This window comes from Talaromyces stipitatus, genomic scaffold (assembly GCF_000003125.1).
Source record: "Talaromyces stipitatus ATCC 10500 scf_1105507295555 genomic scaffold, whole genome shotgun sequence".
Lineage (NCBI taxonomy): Eukaryota > Fungi > Ascomycota > Eurotiomycetes > Eurotiales > Trichocomaceae > Talaromyces > Talaromyces stipitatus.
Window position 1 is genome coordinate 4,015,813 of NW_002990116.1, and position 19,763 is coordinate 4,035,575.

Below are 19,763 nucleotides of genomic sequence, written 5' to 3' on the forward strand. Positions count from 1 at the left end.
AAACTATATCTCAATTCAGAGTTGGATAACTACAGGGTTGCGTCGGAATTCATCTCAAAGTAGTTTAGCTTCAGGGTTTGGAAATACTTGTCGTGTCGCCTTCCCCCACCCTAGACCGACAAGTAAACTAGAAAGAGTGAGACCCCGACACCAGTTTTGCCTCCGAGGGAGATGAATACTATCTAAGGCTTCATTCTCTAACATTCATTTCAGTTACACCAAACGATATCTCCCTGGATGCAGATTATGCTACGTAAACTAGCACACTTTCACAAGTAGCATTGTCTATTTTTTCGTTTGCAATCACAATTATAGACCTGGTCTATCGCCAAACCCCAACAGTTGACTATTGTGCCTTGCCACGGACTGCTCTTTTAGGGTTTTGGACCCGAGCCCTAAGCAAATGTAGACGCGATGTTGTTAACCTGGAAGGAATGCTTTCACAGAAAATAGCAAGATAAATTATGCAATCACGCCAATATATGATATGTAGCCTTACTTCGATAATGATCTCAATAGTCATTGGCCATCAACTCGGTTTATCTTGCTGTCATTCACGCTCTTAGACTTGGTGATATCCACACTTGCCTGAAGACAAAAACTATATTGATAGTACTGACAGTTAATTCCCGGAATTAATCACCGTGCACATTCAAAAGAGGTCTGAATACTGCCTGAAATGGACAAGAAAACAGTAAAAGCTGCTATAACTCGCTGCTCATGCCCCATCGAATTGATTGGCAAATGGCTCGGCTGTATGTTGTCATTTTTAGTATATACACATCATCCTACCGTGCGTTCATTCTCCGCATGGCGAGAAAGACCCTTAAAAAGAAGATGGTATCTAGATAATGTAGAATTTTAGATCGTGCGAGATTTCTGCTTCGGAAATCAGAAAAATTATTTAGCAATGGCATCGTTATCTCAAGAGATCAATTCCGAGGCCGCGACCCATACAAAGCAGAGGCTCAATGTGGAAATCTCTAGGACTGAAGGAGAGGTAGTACTCCGCGATGATCCAGAAGCAAAAGCAGCATTCTTGTCTACATTTACCGCGGACGAGGAGAAGAGAATCATGCGCAAGGTTGACAGAAAGTTCTTGGTTTTGATCGGATTGATGTATATGATCAAACAGGTCAGCTCGCTTCGTATGATATGAATTCGGCCTATCTAAGTCTCTTGCAGATCGATGTTATCAATGCTGCCAGCGTCAAAGTTCTTCAGGTCGGGCAGCCGAGTAACATCCTCAAGGAACTTCATATGACTCCAAACCAGTACAACTGGGTACAGTCCATATACTATGTCCGTGCCCATCCCTCCGTACTTGAATTACGCCATCACAAACTAATGATAGACAGATAAGTTATATCATCTTTGAAACTCCCAGCAATCTATTACTCAAGCGAATGGGACCACATGTCTGGCAGTCACGCATCTTCTTCTCTTGGGGCGTTATCGTTGCCTGTCACGCCGCCATTCAAAATAAGGAGGCCTATTATGCCGTGAGATTCTTGCTCGGCATGATGGAAGCCGGTATGTTTCCCGGAGTCGTTGCTCAGTTGGCTAGTTGGTACCGCACCGAGGAAATGGGAAAACCAATTAAGTGGTTTTTCGCAATTCAGACGGCTTCGACAATCGTTGGGTCTCTTTTGTGCTATGGAATCAGTTACATGGATGGTATTCGAGGGTTGAGCGCATGGAGATGGTAATATCCCTTGATGGATGGTAATCGAACATCTCTAATGAGTTTGTGGTAGGGTCTACATCCTTGAGGGCGTCGCTACAATCCTATTCTCTGGTGTCGTATATTTTGTTCTGCCAGACTATCCCAAGTCCCCCAGTAGCGACAAATGGCTCACAAAGCGCGAGCAAGAGTTTATCGAGACACGGCTTCCTGAGCACGCGCCTCTGACCAGCGACCCGTTCTTCAGCAAGAAAGAAGTGATGGCATCTCTCAAGACGCCAACCATCTGGTCCTTTATGCTTTCGCAGATGTTGGTGAATATGGGTGGTTATGCATTGACGTGGTATTTGCCGACAATTACCACCAATCTGGGCTTTGCCTCGTTACCCAGGAATCAGCTGCTAAATATTCCTCCTGCGGCAGCGGCAGTCATTGCGTTAGTGTTTGCAGACTACGTGATTAGTTTGGCGTTGATTCCTCGGCCTGCCGTTATCATGTACGTCCCTTCATCTTCCAAAGATGACTTTGTCTGACAATTTTTAGGATCATCATGACCGGTATGGTCGTCTGTTTCGTCCTCTTCTTTACTATTTCAAGTCGCGTAGGGATTTACATTGCTTGTATCCTTGGTACCATGTTCTACCAGTCTTATTTCATCCCATTCTGGGCGTGGCGGTCATCCACACTCAAAGGATCGACCGGTGCTGCATTCACACTTGGTTTCCAAAACTGTGTTGGGCAAGTAGGCGGTGTCGTTGGACCACAGCTCTTTCAGTCCAAGTGGGCATATAATGGATACAAAAACAGCTTCGCCATCGCGGCGGCAGCAATCATTGCCGCGTTCTTTGCCAACATCTTAACATGGTGGCTTACCAGAAATGTGGAAATGGATGTTGTCCGGATTGCGAGATTGAAACGACAAGCTCGTAAAGAAGGAAGGGTTTTTGCTGATGATGATGTGCAGGTTTTTGAGCAGAGGAAGTACAAGTCTGTGATTAGGCTGGGGAGGAAATCATCGAATGAGGAAACGAGTAGTCTTGAGACGGTGTGAGCCGGAGCCTATTTGGTGGATATAGTCTGTTGGTCCCTTGTAGGGACTCGAGTCGGACACTTGTATAACCTCATTCCAGATGCTCCTAGATACTATTAGATGTACGTACTTATGGGTTGGTATTGCAGGTCCTTCAGACAATACCTAGATAGCCATACACGAACGACCAGCGATCATCGCTTAACGGTCTTTGTTAAGAGTCGAGGCAAGCACGCTGCTTAATCCCCAGTGTAAAGACTCGGACCCGTCTGTTCCTGGATCAACCGAAAGATTGAAAATTGATCCAAGGTTCTGTTGTAGTGTACTACGTTGAGGTTGAAGCATCAGCCACGGCACAGCCATGGGTCGGATGATTATGTAATAATTCAAGCTAACTATGTTAAGTTAACATAGTTAAGTTAAGTAACTATTCTTAGTTAACGAGAGAGCACAGCCCAACTCGGATGTTTTTTCAACAAATCAGAGTCTCTAACATTGATCGTATTCCTTGATCTTGAATCCACTCATAGTACGTATGGAGTTGCTGGTCACAGTCTTCAGACGAGGCGCAGGAGTTGCCGTGACGCAGCCTTAGACAGATTTCAGTCAACAACATTCTGAGTCTTACAATCAAGCAGAATACAACCACTTAGTTACTCTCGACAAGTACATACATAGAAATATAGTATCGCCTTGATACTGTATAATATTGTACGCTCTGACAGCGGGCCGGGCCAATCACGTGCGGGCATATTCATGCCTGAGGAGCTCTTCCCTAGTAACCAGTCAACATCTCTTCTCTGTCTCATCCTCTGCCTCCGTTGCATCGCCATCAATCCACCATGTCTTCCTACAATCGCTTAGGTGAGTGTTGTCTTTCTCGTTTTTATCATCGCAAAAACCACCTTGGTCGATCTCTGAGCGCTTCGACACTCTGTTTGTTTACAGCGGGGCGACCGTTGCTAGCTAAAACCGCACCGGTTCAACTCTCAGATTCTTTGGCTTTGTATTGCTCTCCACCAGATAAGAAAAGGGGCAAGAGAACTGCGCAGTGCATACGTACTTTCCTTTGAACGAGTCGACATTGTATCTATGCTTGTTTCTGCGTTTCGCTCTTCCCCGTTGGATTATTACCCTCATTTGTCGCCCGTCGCATACTGATGCAGCGCTGGACAGATCCCTATGCGGATGATGGAAGTCGCTCTCCCATTATGAATCCCCATTATACAGACAATCGCACTCCCTCTCCGGGGCGCCCATTACAACCATATCAGCATGAGGCAGAGTTTCGACCATTGCAGATGCCCTCGACAGATCATCTACTAGATCAACCAACGGTACCTCTGACTCATGAGTCTATGCAGCTTGATCAGCGTGACTAACTGTACCGGATCCAGTACTCTGTTGAAGGCATCAATAACTCGTACGGCCACAACGAGCGATTCGAGCAGCATCACATCCAAAACTATCCCCATGAATATACACTGCGCCCCGAAGATCATCACGACGCGTACTATAACCAACCTTATGAACCGACAGGAATTCCTCACGACGATTACGACCTTTCGAATTACCCACATCAACAACCTTCTCCCTACCAAGATGATCGAGTTCCAATCCTGCAAGCGGATAACCCTTACGGACCAAACCCCTACGAACCACCCGAGTATACGCATGGCGACGACTATGTCGCTGACGAAGCCAGTGGGCAGCCTGAGCATGTTCCAACCCCACCCGCAGCAAGTCCCAGTCCGGCACCAATTCGACGGTGGAAGACAGTCAAAGAAGTCCAGTTGTTTCGTGGAAATTTGGTCTTGGACTGCCCCGTGCCTCCCAAGTTACTAAATCAAGTGCCTCATGCTCAACCACCCGAACGTGACGAATTTACGCATATGCGCTATTCTGCCGCTACTTGCGATCCTGCAGAGTTCTACAACGATCGGTTTACTCTGCGACAGAGCTTGTTTGCGAAACCCAGACACACTGAACTATTCATCGTCATTACCATGTATAACGAAGACGAGTTTCTTTTTGCCCGCACATTGATCGGTGTCTTCAAGAATATCGAGTACATGTGCTCGAGATCGAATAGCAAGACCTGGGGCAAGGATGCATGGAAGAAAATCGTCGTGTGTGTCATTAGTGACGGTCGTGCCAAGATCAATCCTCGCACCCGTGCAGTGCTGGCCGCTCTGGGTGTCTACCAGGATGGAATTGCTAAACAGCAAGTCAACGGCAAGGACGTCACCGCACATATTTACGAATACACCACACAACTGGCGTTGGGATTGAAGGGCACACAAGTCTACGTCAAGGGCCGTTCAGCCACTCCCGTACAGATGATCTTTTGTTTGAAGGAAAAGAATCAAAAGAAGATCAACTCGCATCGTTGGTTTTTCCAGGCTTTTGGCCGTGTGCTGGATCCTAATATCTGTGTATTGCTCGACGCTGGTACAAAACCCGGCAAGGACTCCATTTACCATCTTTGGCGAGCCTTTGACTTGGAACCAATGTGTGGAGGTGCTTGTGGTGAGATCAAAGTGATGTTGGACCGTGGAAAGAACCTCATCAACCCGCTTGTTGCCGCGCAAAACTTTGAATACAAGATGAGCAATATCCTTGACAAACCACTGGAATCTGCTTTTGGTTTCATTTCTGTTTTGCCTGGTGCCTTCTCCGCTTATCGATATGTTGCTCTACAAAACGACAAAACTGGCCAAGGACCTCTCGAGAAATATTTCGCTGGTGAGAAGATGCATGGTGCCAATGCCGGTATCTTCACTGCGAACATGTATCTGGCAGAAGATCGTATCCTGTGTTTCGAGATCGTGACCAAGCGCAACTGTCGATGGGTTCTCTCTTATGTGAAATCCTCCACTGGAGAGACGGATGTGCCCGATCGCATGGCTGAGTTTATCCTTCAGCGTCGTCGATGGTTAAATGGTAGTTTCTTCGCCGCTGTTTATGCAATCGCTCACTTCTATCAAATCGGACGCAGCAGTCACAGTTTTATGAGACAGTTCATGCTCGGCTTCGAGTTCATCTTCCAGACTCTCAACATGCTCTTTGCTTGGTTCGCGATTGGCAATTTTTTCCTCGTCTTCCACATTCTGACACAATACTTGGGTTCTCATGACCTTTTGGGGACCGCCGGAACGATTCTCGGTATCGTCTTTGAATGGATCTACCTCTCGACTCTTGTGGCCTGTTTTGTCCTCTCGCTTGGCAACCGTCCGCAGGGCTCAAATAAGTTCTATATGACAATGGTCTACTTTTGGGTTATTGTCATGATCTATTTGACATTTGCCGCCGTTTTCGTCACGGTAAAATCCATCCAAGCACAAGTCCATGAGAACGGTTTTACTTTCAGTGATTTGTTCACCAATCAGCATTTCTTCACCATTATTATATCACTCGCATCCACTTACGTGATGTGGTTTGTGGCATCGATTGTTTTCTTCGACCCATGGCATATGTTCACCTGTGTAAGTCTCTCATTTATCGTAGGGTTAGACTATCTGCTAATGACAACAGTTTATTCAATATCTCCTCCTTACGCCTACTTACACGAATGTGCTCAACGTGTATGCCTTTTGCAACACCCACGATGTTACTTGGGGTACAAAAGGAGACGACAAAGCGGAAAAATTACCGTCTGCTACCGTCAAGCCAGATGGAAAAGTCGACGTTAGCATTCCACAGGATGGAGGTGATTTGAATGCACAGTATGATCTCGAGCTGTCGACGTTCGCTACAAAGCCAGCCAAGGAAGTGCGCGTGGTGTCCGAGGCAGAAAAGCAGGAAGATTATTACAAGGGGTTCCGAAGTGGTGTCGTTCTTGTATGGATTTTCTGCAATTTTGCACTTGGCGCTGTTGTTTTGAGTACAGCGGGATTAGAGAACCTCGATTCTAAGTCGGCTGAGACTGATACTAAGCGAGCTGACATTTACATGTCGGTGATTTTGTGGAGCGTTGCCGGTCTATCTTTGATCAAGTTTATTGGTGCAATGTGGTTTTTGGTTGTACGAATGGTGAGTCACTTTTATTCTCTAGTGTGTGATGTCTTGACTAAATGTGGTGATTTAGTTCCGCGGCGTCTAAGGAGGTAGTACTTTATACTCACCCCGCCACGCCTTGTATATTGATGTCGAAACATGGTCGAGATCGTGAAGTCATCTTCACCTGTCATATTTCCTTTTACCTTCGGGGCTACCCCAGAGATGTATGTTTAGTTCCCTTTTTTCTGCTCACTCACTATGCATGATTACTCCGAGCATCACTACTGATGCTATGCGATATTTATGATATGTCGGATCTGTTTTCTGATCGACCACATGACGTTGATACCATTATACGCGGTTGATGATTCTCTCATGCTTATACCCGTCCTTGCACGTGGTGGAATGGGTGTTTGTTTTTCTTTTTCCGGCGCTTGATTTGTATGCATGGTTAGTGTGTATTTCTGTTGAATGTACGAATTGGCATCTCAGTGCCTGATGATATAGACCTAAGGTCATAGAGTACCACATTTCGATTCTAGACATATATACATTCCTACCGTAGATGCCTTACATTAGACATGATTCTTCGATTGAACGCACAGCGCTATACCACCGAGCACCAAAAACATTCCCAGCCACGTCTCCCTCGCAATCACTTTCCGTTCCACGTACCATTCCCCCAAGACCGTAAACAAGAAAGCCATTGAATTCGATATGGGGACTGTCAACGAGAGTTCTATTCAATTGCAGTAAACATAACGTATTAGCTGTCGATTCATTCCAGATGGATAGAGAACACATACCATGCTTCCCAACAAGTAAGAAAAACCACACACTCCCCGTCAAATTCACCACCAATGGAATCGCATAAGCCGGCGTTCGTAAAAGATTAGCTACCGTCCAAAACAGAGCGATTGCTTTCTTTTTAATATCTAACATTCCTCTTCTCTGCTGTTGCAGTTGTGAATCATCGTCGGCTGATGATTGATTTGTATCTTCTTGTCTTTTGTTAAAGTCGACTGCGGCGCGTCGGATGAATGGTGTTGTGAAGCCCCAGGCGATTCCGACGAGGACGAAGGAGAGGATGTAATTGAAAGCAGAGGGAGCTGATTCTGTGGGAGGGGTATCTGGATCCATATATGAAATATAAAGTAATTGATCGATTATACAGAGCGTAGATGTGGTATATTTAATTCAATTAGGAGTTGGCGTTGACTTCGCGACACCGATCTCTCGCCGGAAATAGAGATAAGCTCTAGTCCAGAACTAGACTAGTGCGATCTACTAGCTCTAATACTCCATGAACTTTCGACACAAGTACAAACTTGCGATATCTTCGCTGACATATACAACCCAGAATTGAAGTGGTTGACAAGGGAGATACAAGTCGCTTCAGCTATACCATTGACAGGCTCTGTTAACGACTCAGTCTGGGTTTCCGGTGTCTGTGAAATTGAGTTGCTCATGCGGGACATATTTTCAAACTTGAACCCCGTCGATATACATCTTGACTACTGAATGAAGGTACTGAGATAGGCTGCGCATGACCCTACAACTGTCCACATAAAGCAATCCTCCACCGAAAGAAGCTCAGGACACATTCATAATGTCATCATTATACCCCCCGGACACTCTACACTTCCCACCTTCATCACAGCCTTTCCTGGAGCCATATCTGCCCCCACTACCAACTGCCGAAAATACTTCAAAAGTTTATCCACAAGAAAATGAACCAACTCGACCATTTACAACCCTCACATTCGCTACATCCCTCGACTCTTCCCTCTCATTAGCACCAGGTGTGCGCACTGTATTATCCGGAGCCCAATCAAAGGCAATGACACACTATCTCCGCTTCCGTCATGAAGCAATTCTCATAGGTGTCGGGACCGCAATTGCTGATAATCCCGGTCTGAACTGTCGTATTGAAGGTGCGGGTGGTTACGAAGGACAGACCGGTGAGAAGTCTGCTGACCCTGTCATTCAGACCCTGGCTCAAGATGCAAAGTCAAATCCTGAATTGAAAGATCTCATGGAAAGGGCCTGTGCTCGGATGGCGTCGAAAGGGGAATTGCAAACATTTCAAAATCCCATTGATCAGATCAAAGATAAACAAGACGTGGATGATGAGGAAATGATTATACGCAAGCGACAAGAAAAGCTACACCAGCCGAGGCCGATAATTATCGATCCAAAGGCTAGATGGGTGCCGCAGGAGACTTCCAAGATCATTGAACTAGTAAGGCAGGGCAGGGGCAAAGCACCATTCGTCATAATCGCGAAATCAACATCACCGCCTCAACACGGTCGAGATCTTCTGGAGAAGTACGGCGGAAAATTCATTGCCTTGGACACAGTTGCGAGCGATATTAATGATGAGAACGGCGAAACTCATCGACACTTCGACTGGCACGACATTCTCCACGTCCTAGCGACAAAGGAAAATATTAGAAGTATAATGATTGAAGGCGGCGGGTCCATCATTAATTCGCTCCTTTCAGAACAGAAGTTTAGCGGTCTGATTGACTCTGTCATTGTGACTATCGCACCCACCTGGTTGGGTCAAGGGGGTGTAGTTGTCTCGCCCAAAAGACGTGTCGATGAGCACGGATATGCGATTCCAGCTTCGAGACTTACGGATGTTAAATGGTACCCGTTTGGCGAGGATGTTGTCTTGTGCGGACGAATTCAAGGTCTTGATCGATCTACGTAACATGATGAGATTGTATGACGATTCTACTTTCTAACCTTGCTTGGGACTCCATGTACATAAACCCCAGAAACAAGACAAACAAGAGCGTAGCCCAACGCCATAAGAATAATTAAATTCCAAACCCAGACTCCTTCTTGGACCATGCCAACAAACCATTCTCCAGCGACTTCTTCTGTAACTGCGCGATTTTAGCAGCAGTAAGCTTTTTACCACCACGCTCTTTCATTCTCAGCTCACGCTCTCTCTCCCGTTCTCGAGCCGCAGTATAATAATTAACGGAGCCCTTGTTGGGGTTAGCCAATGCTGCATTGGAACCGGACGAGGATTTCTTAACGCCACGCGTTGAGAAGGAGGATGACGAGCTATCAGACGTAGACCACGAGGACGTTGCACGGCGAAGCAGCGGTGGCGGTCGGAACCCAACATTAGCCGTATCCCAGGATGATTTACTAGCCAGAAAGGCCGGTTTGGCGCTAGCTTGCGCCGAATTAGACGATGTAGCGCGGCGAAGAGCCAATCGATCAATGACCGGACCACGAGTACGGCGTGGATTCGGCGGAATAGCGAACCGCTCCACAGACGGCTTTCTGCTGGGGCCTGCTTTGCTCTCATTCTCATCTTCCGAGTTGCGCTTATCAGTGCTATAAACAATTTCATCGTCAATCGCTGCATCCTCGTAGAATGAATCGTACTCAGGCGTTGCTGTCAAAAAGGACAGAGTCTCTCGAATCTCTGCCAGAGAGGATGGTTTACGTGAGACACCAGCTGTAGTACGTCGAAGGTGTGGTGGAGGCCTGTTGGTAACATCTTCAACAGCAGGTTCAAGGGGTCGTTTGCGCTTGTGAGACGTAGTTTCCGAGTTTTCACTTGCGACTGCTGCAGGCCGTTCCTCATTCTGAGGATCTTGCTCCTCGGGATTGGCGCCGTTATTGAATTCAAAATCCATTTCATCGTCATCGTCTCGATCCTCGAGTGCTTTGAAGAATGCCTGTTTCTTGGGATTACTGGCGATCTCGCTGACCTTCTCATCAGCAAGCAAGGCTTTGCGCATTTTGGCAAATTCACGTTGCTTGGCTCTTCGTCGAGCCATGCGCTCATCATCCGAATCGTCTAGGTCAAGATCATCGTCGGCTCCTCGCCTACGACGCAAAGCACCAGTTGTGATATCTTTGAGCAATTTGGAAACTTGTTTTTCATCCATAGCACGCTGATGGTTCCTGCATCGCGGTCATTAGTGATTGTAAATAAGTTGCTCACGAGAAGACTCACGCATTCAAGGCTGCTAGCTCCTTCTCATCAACAACCTCACCACTGTTATCGTTGATCATTTCCCTGTCAAGTTCATCTTCCTCCCCGTTATCATCATCACTAGCACCACCTAGACCTGCATATTCATCCTCGGATTCCTCGGCGACCTCGTCAATATGTTCCTTGGCTTTGCTGTTCGATTTGTCAAAAGTTGACTTGGTCTTTTGTTTGGACGCCTTCTTCATCACATCAAATGCGCTGGCTTTGATCTCAAAGTCTCCGCCCTCCTCATCCGATAAATGAGCCGGCCGTCCACGGTGGAGAAGTCGACCTTTTCTCCGCACCACAGGCGATTCACTCTCTGGAAGTATAACCGTGTCGATTGTTGAAACCGGTGGATCGACAAACCGCTTAGACAGATCAATGGGCGAGTATATAAAACCTATATCCTGTGTGGGGTCCGGCATCTGTGAGAACTGTGACCAGTTGGGTCCAGGTGACTCTGACACCCGAGAATTAGATTGGGTAAATCCAGCGAATAGATCGACAGATCCACGGCGCTCATCCTGGCTATCCTTGACTATAACCTGGGAGTCGACAGCCATTTGTTGGAAATTGGGCAACCCGGGATCCGGGAGACTTTGGAGAACTTTGAAATAGTCCTCTTCGTCGTCCGACTGATTATCTGCAATGGTTCCGGCGAATGCCTGAGTCAGACTCATTGTGAAGGTAGAAGCTCCTGGCATGTCAGGAAATAGTGGCCGTTGGGCTGAGCCGACGGATGCAGGTACTGATCTTGCAGGAGTTTCTGGTTCTTGTATGGCTGTTGTCGGTTGGACCTCGTTTGCTTCATCTTCCTCATCATCGATGACGACTCTCCTACCGCGTCTACCTCGCACGGCATGTGTTATGGTCTGCTCATCTTCAGGAGATGACTCTTCTGGCTCCTCGTCCGATTCTGCTTCCTCACCTGCTTCGTTGTCGACCAATTTTTGAACTGGGCGGACTGTTTCTCCCTCTAGCTGCTCGTTACCGTCTTCGCCTTCCGCATCAGATTCAACACCTTCCTCCATTCCACATCCTTCCTCGTCCTCCGAACCAGAAAGCACGTATTCATCTTCTTCTTCATCCTCATCATCGCCGTCTCTGGACTTGCCACGTGCAGCCTTTTCGCGACGAGCGATCGCGTCAGCCTCTTGTCTAGCCTTTTCCATCAAATCCTCAACATCCGCCTCCATGGCTTCTCGCTCTTCAGCAGTTTCGATCACAATACCCTTTGCTCTTAGCTCTTCAATCCTTTCTTGCCTTTCTTGAAGTGCTTGCTGTCGAGCTTTTAACCGCAACAGGGAAGAAAGCTCAGCGGGACTCAGGGATTTATTGCGGCGAGTTGGCGACATCAAATGAGCAAGCAGCCTGAGCTTAAGCATGGCTTTGCTCTCAGTCGAATTCTTGGATCGGAAATTCTCGAAAATGGCTGTCTTCCGGGCCCTACTTGGTGATGTGATGATCTCCAAGTCATCATCAGGTTCTTCGTTTTGACGCTTGGCGACCTCTTCACGAGACAGTCGAACTACAACACGAGAAGCATTTGACATCTTGGGTACTTTGCCGGTGACCTTTTGAAGTGATTCTGAAGGCTGATTTTGAAGAGGTTTTTGCTCGTCGAAACTCATTTCTGCAGGTGACGTTGGCGGTGTTTCCTTTTGCTTATCTCCATCAGCATCAAATGACGGAGCGGAACTCGAAGACGCTGAGTCTATCGTTTCAGAAGTTTGTTCATTCTTGTCGGAATTCATTAAAGCAACAAAACTGGCTATTGTTATCTTGCGCTTAACTCGTGGCTGATAAGCGAGTTGTCTATTTCGGCTCAATCGTTGCGTCTCTCGTGCCATTTCTTCCAAGGCCTTCTTGCTTGCCTTGCGGGCTGGCCGGGATGACTGAGTTAGCTGCTTGGAGTTTTCCGGATCCTCATCACTTTCGTCACCAGCAACAATATCAGAGTTGAATTTTTTCATCTTCTCTGCTCTCGCGGCTTTCTTCGCTGCTTCAATTCTTTCTCTTTGTTCCCGTTCCTTGCGTTTCTGCTGAACGAGGGCCATGAATCGTGCATTGGGTCCTTCGGGGAGATTGTTTTGTGTTCTGGGTTCTGGTTCGTTATCTTCCTCCATGAATAACGGAGACTCTGTTCGTTGAGTAGACCGTCTTGGGGACTCATTGTTTTCTGTCGTGGTATTTAATTCATAGTCTTTCGCAAAGATACGCCGTCTGGTAGGGGCGGTATTGGGAATATCGTCTTCCGAGGATTGATCTTCATCTACGTTTTGACCGTCACCGGCTGTCTCATTCGCAGATGGGAGTTGTAGAGTCTTTGCTACTCTGTAGTAAGCTGTTTCCGCTTGATGGTTCGGTTTTGACAACCCCGATGCCGGTGTGTTTTCAAGTCCAAGCATACGGGCAGCCATTCGGCCTCTGGGTGCAAGAATTGCAATATCCTCGTCTTCATCGTCGTTATCTCCGTCCAGGGCTGACGCGATATTCGTCTTCGACACAATAGTAGTAAATTTCGAAGGAGCAATTCGATGTCTAGCGGGTGTATTATTTTCTGATTCTGAGTCGCTATCAAACTGGGCAAGCATAGCCTTGATCTTCTGGCCGGGAGTGAGTATATGTGCTGGAGAGGCGTCTACCGATGCAGAGCGCGGAGTGGACTGAGTAGACATGGCTTGATGTGTTTAGTAATTCGAACGGTTAAAAAGATATTGTTTCAAGTTTCTTCGGTTATTTATTGCATAGTCCCCATGAAATCGCGGGACACATCAATTGTTGAAGGGATAGAATGGACAAGATGTTAGTAGTTAGTAGTTATGTTGAGACGCGGCGCGTAACCCGCGTTCTTATCAGCGCGATATTATTTAGGGGGCGTGCGCTGTCACGTGCCGATAAGCGTCACCAAAGACAAACCGCTACAAAAAATGGTCCAAGTCAAGCTATGTTATGTGGCTTTATGGCTTGAAGAATGCCAGATTGACTCTCATTTCATACGTTGATTATCTTTGATGGGTATGTGAGACAAAAATACAGAAAAGCTGCAGCATATCCTGCAGAATGACATAGCACAGCAACCACCCATCTCAAGCGCCAAATGAACTCCTGTTCTGCAATGCTTTTCTTGTTGATCGGATGCTTCTAATGTACATAAATAGAAAGAAAGGAAAATCGTAAGAAAGGACGGTTGGATATTTGTCACGGGTCTAGCGTTACGAAGTACGGCAGGAGTGATGATACGCGAAATTTAAGTCAAATATGCCAGAATCCATGAAGAAAGAGGCTAGCCAGGAGGTACTTTGCCAGTAACTTTCGTTCGGTCCGTACCTTGTCAGTGGCCGGTAGGTGTTCCCGGGGCGCTCAAGAACCTCTTCACTGGATGATCGTCATTAAGAAATAAGCCAACGTGTCCGAGCCTCTGACTCTGGGGTGTTTCCCTTTGCTCTTCATGAAAATCATACCGTTTAAAATCCAAGGTCAAGATCACCATCAAGATCCAATTCCAGAGCAGCAATGTTATCATCGTCCATATTTCGGTGGCGAATGACAGCAATGCCTTTCGGCTTGGACTGGACTTTAGAAGGTGTAGTGCTGACTTGAGATGCGGACGGCGATTCGGACTTTTCCGCAGGGGTTCCATTGCCGTTATCGGTAGGAGTTTCTTTGGCCGGCACGCTGTGTGCACTCGCATTCACGTCATGATAAGTCTTTGCACGAGTTTTGACGCGAGCAAAAGGATCTGCTGTAGCTTCCCCACGAGCCACAGCTGCGGCAATCTTGCGGTTCATACGTCTTTCTTCAAGCTGTGCACGGCGGACATTCTCGCTGTTGAGTTTCTGGTTTCGACGATTGAGCTCGGCCAGCCGCTGCTCTGGAGTCTGTTGTTTCTCGGGACGCGTCTTGTTGAAAGCGCCGTTGAAGGCAAGCTTTGAAGTAGTTTCCTTGGCGAGCTGAGCCTGTATGCTAGCCACTTCATCATCATTTCCCTGGGCAATGGCTTCGTTCAACTTCCTCTCGAGTTCAAAGCGCCTTAGAAGTTTCTCATTGGCGTTATCAGCTCCTTGCTTTCGCAATTTCTCTTCCAACTCTTCTGGTGTAAATTTGTAATTGATGAGATTGTTGATGTCGACTACTTTCGCAGCGAGCATGGACTTTGTGGGTATCTTGCAGTCCTCTACGACCATGGTCTGGCGCCACCGGTTGAACTCAGCCTAGGAAGTATAAAGTTAGTGGGGTCCTACAGGTATAGGTAAACGAGTACAAACCTCAGTGAAAGGAGAGTCTGAGCATTGAATGAATGGAAACTCGCGCTCGGCTTTGCCATGGGCAAGAACAGCGTACTGATCTGTCACGTAGGTACGCCCATTGGCTCCTTCGAGCGCATAGGGGCGTCCTTTAGTGAACTCTAGGGGAAAAAAAATTAGCCGGCACTTTTTGGAAAGCGAGAGGAAACAACGCACTCTTGATGATACAGACACGATACTCATTCTGACCAGTATCCCGATTCGGCCCAATATTAACTCGGGCGAAGCAGTTGGTAAGAGATGGTACAAAGGTAGGATGAAAGCAGACGCTCGCAAAATTGCTACGGCCCACGCGGACTCGTTGGATATCTTTGAAAGTGGCAGGAAGGTCATCCTTGGGAACATCGGGTTGTTTCGGTGGGGTACGACGCGCTTTCTCCTCGTACTCTACCTCGCTTTCACCTTCTGCATCAACGTCCGAGTATGCCCCCTCTTCATGAGACGAGCTGCGCTCTCGGGCTTGTCGCGCATCTGCATCGCGGCGACGTTGCTCATCACGCTTGCCTTTCTGCTCTCGCTGCCGTTTATAGGCCTCGATTGCGTCAGATGTTTCTCCAACTCGGCGTCCACCTAACGTAGTCTTTTGGCGTGAACTCTTGCGGGTGCCATCTTCTATATCGGTGGTACTAGCTTTGCGCTTTGATCTCGATTCAGCCCGTGCTTGTTCGCGCTCACGAGAAGCAAGTAGGCGACGAAGAACAAGATCTTGATTGTGGCGGTCGACTTGCTGGGAACGTTCTGATAGTATCTGCTCTCGTTCAATTTCAGGAAGAGCCATAATCCTCTTCTTGTCGTCGGATGAGTAATACAGCTTGTCATAAGGAAATATGGGCTTGTCGCCCTCGATTTGTAGATCTGCATCATCAGGTTCGGACTCTGACATGCTCGCAGAGTGCTCAGAAGCTAGCGATTCAGCAGCAGATCTAAATAACCACAATGCTCGATTAGAACCTCTAAAAAAAAAAAAAAAAAAAAAAAAAAAAAAAAAAATCAAAGACCAAGCTGCAGGAAAATAGACAGATAATCTTACAGTTCACCCTCCTCGTCAGATTCCTCTCGCTTTTGCTTATTGCGTCTCGCCGGCTTTGAGGCCTTCACAGACTTGGCGACACCTTTGCGAGCCATTTCTCTGGATTTCCTGGGAGGCGATTCTTTGTATTTGTCCTTCTCTGCTTCATCGTCGTCTCCTTCGTGGTCTGCTTCTCGCTCGGCGGGAGGAAATTGGGAATGAGCATTGGGTCTGGTCTGCGGGGAGGCATTGTTCTCTTCATCGGAAGAGTCGCCGGCCAGGGCGAGCAATTCATCATCGAGGCTAGTCATTCTGACGTTCTCAGCTGTTACAAATGGCGGGAATTGCCTGCGAAAATGAAAATCAGGTCACGGGAAGTTGCGGTGGTTATTCAGGGCGTGATTGTGGTGTCGACCGTGCCAGAGCTCCTTGAAAGCAAAGCAAGATGTTATGCTGGTTGGTGCAATAACAATAGCCAACTATATATTCCCCAGATGAGGACTACTCAGACCCGGGTGGCCGATATAGCGAAATAGAGGTGGTTGGAGGGATTCTGAATGATTCGAAAAGTTGTCGCAAACAACGAACGCCGTCAAACATTTGACGTTTGACCTGACTTTCTCAGGCAGCAAGGCAGCCAAAAGTCTTGGCCGACGCCACCACCAGCTTCTCCGGGCGACAACGACGATAGGATTATTCTTCATTCAAGAAGTAGAAACAATGTGCCCAGCTGCCAATTCTCTACAGTATCGGGTCCTAAGAATCCCCCGAGGTGTATTCACCCCACAAACGCCCTTGTACTTGGATTTCCTTGCTCCGAGCACCGTTCGCCACTCCTCTCGTCGATGTTTCTTTTTCAGCGCCAAGACGTCAACAAGAGACGTTGCAGAGCCCGCAGAGCCCCGGGAGCCCTTCGAACAAAACCGATCGAGTAGTCCGTCTGCGAAACCTCGATATGTTCTCTCACGTGCACAGAGAGTGTATCTTGATCGCGCCCTGCGAGTGAATCAAGCCGGCGAGCTTGCCGCGACACTGATATATGCAGCGCAGAAGCCGCCTATTCTACGATCGCATCCTCATCTACGACCGTTGATGAAACATATGTACGATCAAGAAGCTGTACATTTTGCCAAATTCAACCACCTAGTGGCAAAACATCAAGTGCGGCCCACTGCCATGTATCCAATCTGGGAAGTTGCTGCTACTTTTCTAGGCTGGTCGACAGCAATCATGGGACGGGAGGCAGCAATGGCATGCACAGAGGCCGTTGAGACAGAGATCGGAACGCATTATAATGAACAAGTCAGCACAATCATAGGGTGGATGAAGGAAGCGGAACAGCGTGGAGAAGAGGTAGATGACGAGATCAAGGACTTGTTAGCGCTATTGAGAAAAACGCGCGACGAGGAGTTGGAACATCTAGACCATGCTGTCGAAAATGACTCCAAGGAAGCGAAGCCGTATGATCCCTTGGTAAATATTATTCGTACCGGATGCAGAGCTGCGATCAACATCAGCGAGAGAGTTTAGCCTGCTCTGTTCGGTACGGCGAGTTCTTGTTTGAAGGCGATTGTACAATACTGAGCATGATGGGATCAGGACTGATTTCCGCGTTGAAAGGAAAAAAGTGTGTGTTCTTCTACTAAAACGCCTGGCCTGGATGATACTATAACACAAGACAAATGAAGATCTTCCTTCAACAGTCATCATCCAGTCGATTAGCTGGATTTTAAGTGTGTTTTGAATTACCCAAGTGATTTATGATAATAATACTATCTTTTCCGTCTTTGCTGAGATAGGCGAACCTAGAGGAAGATCTCGGTTGCCTTAAAATCGATCCATTATTAGTACCATACTTCTCCAAATGCGTCAATGGGAACAGAATAGGTTGGCTTGTTTCCAAATCACTTCCACCGCCCGGTATAAGATGCCCCAATCTCAAAGGAACATCATTGATGGTCGTTAGATCAATTAAGCTGCCTGGTGAAATGGTAGCTTCATCCAAAATACGTTGCCTATCACCACCACTGTACCATAAATGTACAGATACCTTGAAGCTGCCAACAAGCTGCCAACAAGCGGAATTCTCAGCGGATACAATTGCAAGGTATACCTTGCCAGATGATGTCTGTCGGAAATCATCTTTAGATTCCTCCACCCCCCAATTTGTCATTTGAAGTTTTCCGTCTATTCTCCTCCTGGACATCAATAAGTATAACAAGCTTAGCATGACCATCACTGCCTTCGAGCCATCACAGTGCATATTTATAGAGCTTATTTGTAGTCTCACTAACACCAACCTCAACAGTCCTCAGAATATGGTTATATTTATGAGCGAATTCATATAAGGGAATTGTCGGTTTATCTACGTCTAGGTCGCTAGCACTAGTCACGTAGAACAGCTATTCCGACAAGCTGACGAGCCAGATCAATATGGTATGGAATTCCTGATATTGATGACTGCCCCCCAAAAGCAAGGGGGACGGGGGATAGCTAGCTAGATATATACTCGGCACACACGTGCCGTGTCGGACTAACTGATATCCAGTGCTGAAACGCGTTAGGTTTGATATTCAAGTTCCGACAGGAATGGATCTGTTAACATACCTGTGCTGCCTGTCCAGAAGTAGGCCGAGTCAGTAGCAGTGCTCATCCTTCCTTGTATTTTATTAATAAATATAGAGATTACGCCAGTAGCAGCTTCATGCATTCAGTCTTTCTGGACATACATTGTTTTAGTGTTACACTACATGCCTAGGAGTGTATTCTGCAATACCTATCATTACCTAGAAAGTTGAAACCAAATTTTAGAAAGGGTCGTCTGGAATGCTAGATCAGTCACCACAAAGGCGCAGAGTTCCTCTTGATAAAGTCAAGGACTAGACAGAATTCATCAGAACCTCTATAATATCAATAGATATTTTAATTGTATACTAATTATTATTACATGTATACTACTGTCGTATCGACATTGGATCATTGTACTCCGTAGTAATGACAGCTCTGGATTGCCCTAATCCCACACCACGTACGAATTCGTATTCTTGGCCATTATCGCTCATTTCGTAGCATCAACTGATGTCTTGCTTACAGCAATAGAGGCCTTATGTTTATATATTTTAAACTTGTGCTAAAAAAGCAGCTAATTCTTGTGTGGCCCAGCCACCTCCCCTAGATATGGAAATTTCTTGAAGATCGTGTTGGATAATCCATCTATTCCAACAAGGCAGAGATCAACTACATCAATCCCCATTTGGGCCCCTAGATTTCAGCCCAATATTTACCCCTCATGATAGCTCACAAATCATCCCACCAAGAAAGGTCTATAAAAAACCCGGCTTTGGAACCTCATGTACTCAGAGAAAAAAAAAAACAACAGAATACATACAATCTTGCTAGTCACTTCTTCTTTTACCATCCTTGTAAGCAATTATTCAGGATTGGCCTGGAGTTAACCCATCAATCCGACAGATCGCCTTTGATTTTGAACGATGCTAGGTTCGTGGGTCTGAATTTCTGGAAAGCCATCGCGATTCTGCAGAAAAGAACTCACTTTAGTGTCAAGTCTAGGCTCAATACTGGATAGATCCCCCTGAATATCGCCGAACACAGTTTTATGGCTGGCGAATGTCAACTTATCGGCATCAATTTGAGCCACTCATAAGAGGGAATTTCTTTCAGCGGATTTTACATCCTGTGATCTAATGTGCTCTTCGGATACAGCAAGT

The 19,763-nt window shown here is 46.8% G+C and overlaps 7 protein-coding genes across 7 annotated transcripts, besides 1 other annotated feature; 4 read left to right on the top strand and 3 right to left on the bottom strand.

Moving 5' to 3' along the window:
* Positions 1–910: 910 nt before the first annotated feature.
* Positions 911–2,735, top strand: TSTA_125780 (vitamin H transporter, putative; the record flags this gene model as incomplete). The annotated part of the gene is made up of 5 exons (XM_002482813.1): positions 911–1,135; positions 1,186–1,302; positions 1,359–1,705; positions 1,758–2,180; positions 2,228–2,735. The coding sequence occupies 5 exons, from the start codon at positions 911–913 to the stop codon at positions 2,733–2,735; spliced, it is 1,620 nt and encodes a 539-aa protein (XP_002482858.1).
* Positions 2,736–3,369: 634 nt separating this feature from the next.
* TSTA_125790 (chitin synthase I) lies at positions 3,370–7,237 on the top strand. The gene is made up of 5 exons (XM_002482814.1): positions 3,370–3,578; positions 3,891–4,051; positions 4,112–6,199; positions 6,249–6,746; positions 6,802–7,237. Exons 1-5 carry the CDS (start codon positions 3,557–3,559, stop codon positions 6,814–6,816), a joined length of 2,784 nt encoding a protein of 927 aa, XP_002482859.1. The 5' UTR covers positions 3,370–3,556; the 3' UTR covers positions 6,817–7,237.
* Positions 7,238–7,288: 51 nt separating this feature from the next.
* Positions 7,289–7,877, bottom strand: TSTA_125800 (uncharacterized protein; the record flags this gene model as incomplete). The annotated part of the gene is made up of 2 exons (XM_002482815.1): positions 7,520–7,877; positions 7,289–7,452 (listed from the first exon to the last, which is right to left on the bottom strand). The coding sequence occupies exons 1-2, from the start codon at positions 7,851–7,853 to the stop codon at positions 7,289–7,291; spliced, it is 498 nt and encodes a 165-aa protein (XP_002482860.1). The 5' UTR covers positions 7,854–7,877.
* A 219-nt stretch (positions 7,878–8,096) lies between these two features.
* Positions 8,097–9,429, top strand: TSTA_125810 (riboflavin biosynthesis protein Rib7, putative; the record flags this gene model as incomplete). Its single annotated transcript, XM_002482816.1, has 2 exons — positions 8,097–8,515; positions 8,597–9,429. Exons 1-2 carry the CDS (start codon positions 8,323–8,325, stop codon positions 9,427–9,429), a joined length of 1,026 nt encoding a protein of 341 aa, XP_002482861.1. The 5' UTR covers positions 8,097–8,322.
* Positions 9,430–9,538: 109 nt separating this feature from the next.
* TSTA_125820 (uncharacterized protein) lies at positions 9,539–13,397 on the bottom strand (the record flags this gene model as incomplete). The annotated part of the gene is made up of 2 exons (XM_002482817.1): positions 9,539–10,646; positions 10,699–13,397. The coding sequence occupies 2 exons, from the start codon at positions 13,395–13,397 to the stop codon at positions 9,539–9,541; spliced, it is 3,807 nt and encodes a 1,268-aa protein (XP_002482862.1).
* A 444-nt stretch (positions 13,398–13,841) lies between these two features.
* On the bottom strand, positions 13,842–16,346 carry TSTA_125830 (RNA polymerase II transcription elongation factor Rtf1p, putative; the record flags this gene model as incomplete). Its single annotated transcript, XM_002482818.1, has 4 exons — positions 13,842–14,933; positions 14,988–15,127; positions 15,183–15,949; positions 16,057–16,346. 4 exons carry the CDS (start codon positions 16,344–16,346, stop codon positions 14,187–14,189), a joined length of 1,944 nt encoding a protein of 647 aa, XP_002482863.1. The 3' UTR covers positions 13,842–14,186.
* Positions 15,982–16,016: a microsatellite.
* Positions 16,347–16,391: 45 nt separating the features above from the next.
* On the top strand, positions 16,392–17,900 carry TSTA_125840 (ubiquinone biosynthesis protein Coq7, putative; the record flags this gene model as incomplete). Its single annotated transcript, XM_002482819.1, has 2 exons — positions 16,392–16,491; positions 16,661–17,900. The coding sequence occupies 2 exons, from the start codon at positions 16,392–16,394 to the stop codon at positions 17,563–17,565; spliced, it is 1,005 nt and encodes a 334-aa protein (XP_002482864.1). The 3' UTR covers positions 17,566–17,900.
* Positions 17,901–19,763: the final 1,863 nt, after the last annotated feature.

Excerpts from the sequence above, each read along its gene's own strand:
- TSTA_125790 (XM_002482814.1), top strand. The coding sequence starts at position 3,557 with ATGTCTTCCTACAATCGCTTAG. Across the intron at positions 4,052-4,111 it reads ATCTACTAGATCAACCAACG|TACTCTGTTGAAGGCATCAA; the intron begins GTACCTCTGACT and ends TACCGGATCCAG. Across the intron at positions 6,200-6,248 it reads CATGGCATATGTTCACCTGT|TTTATTCAATATCTCCTCCT; the intron begins GTAAGTCTCTCA and ends TAATGACAACAG.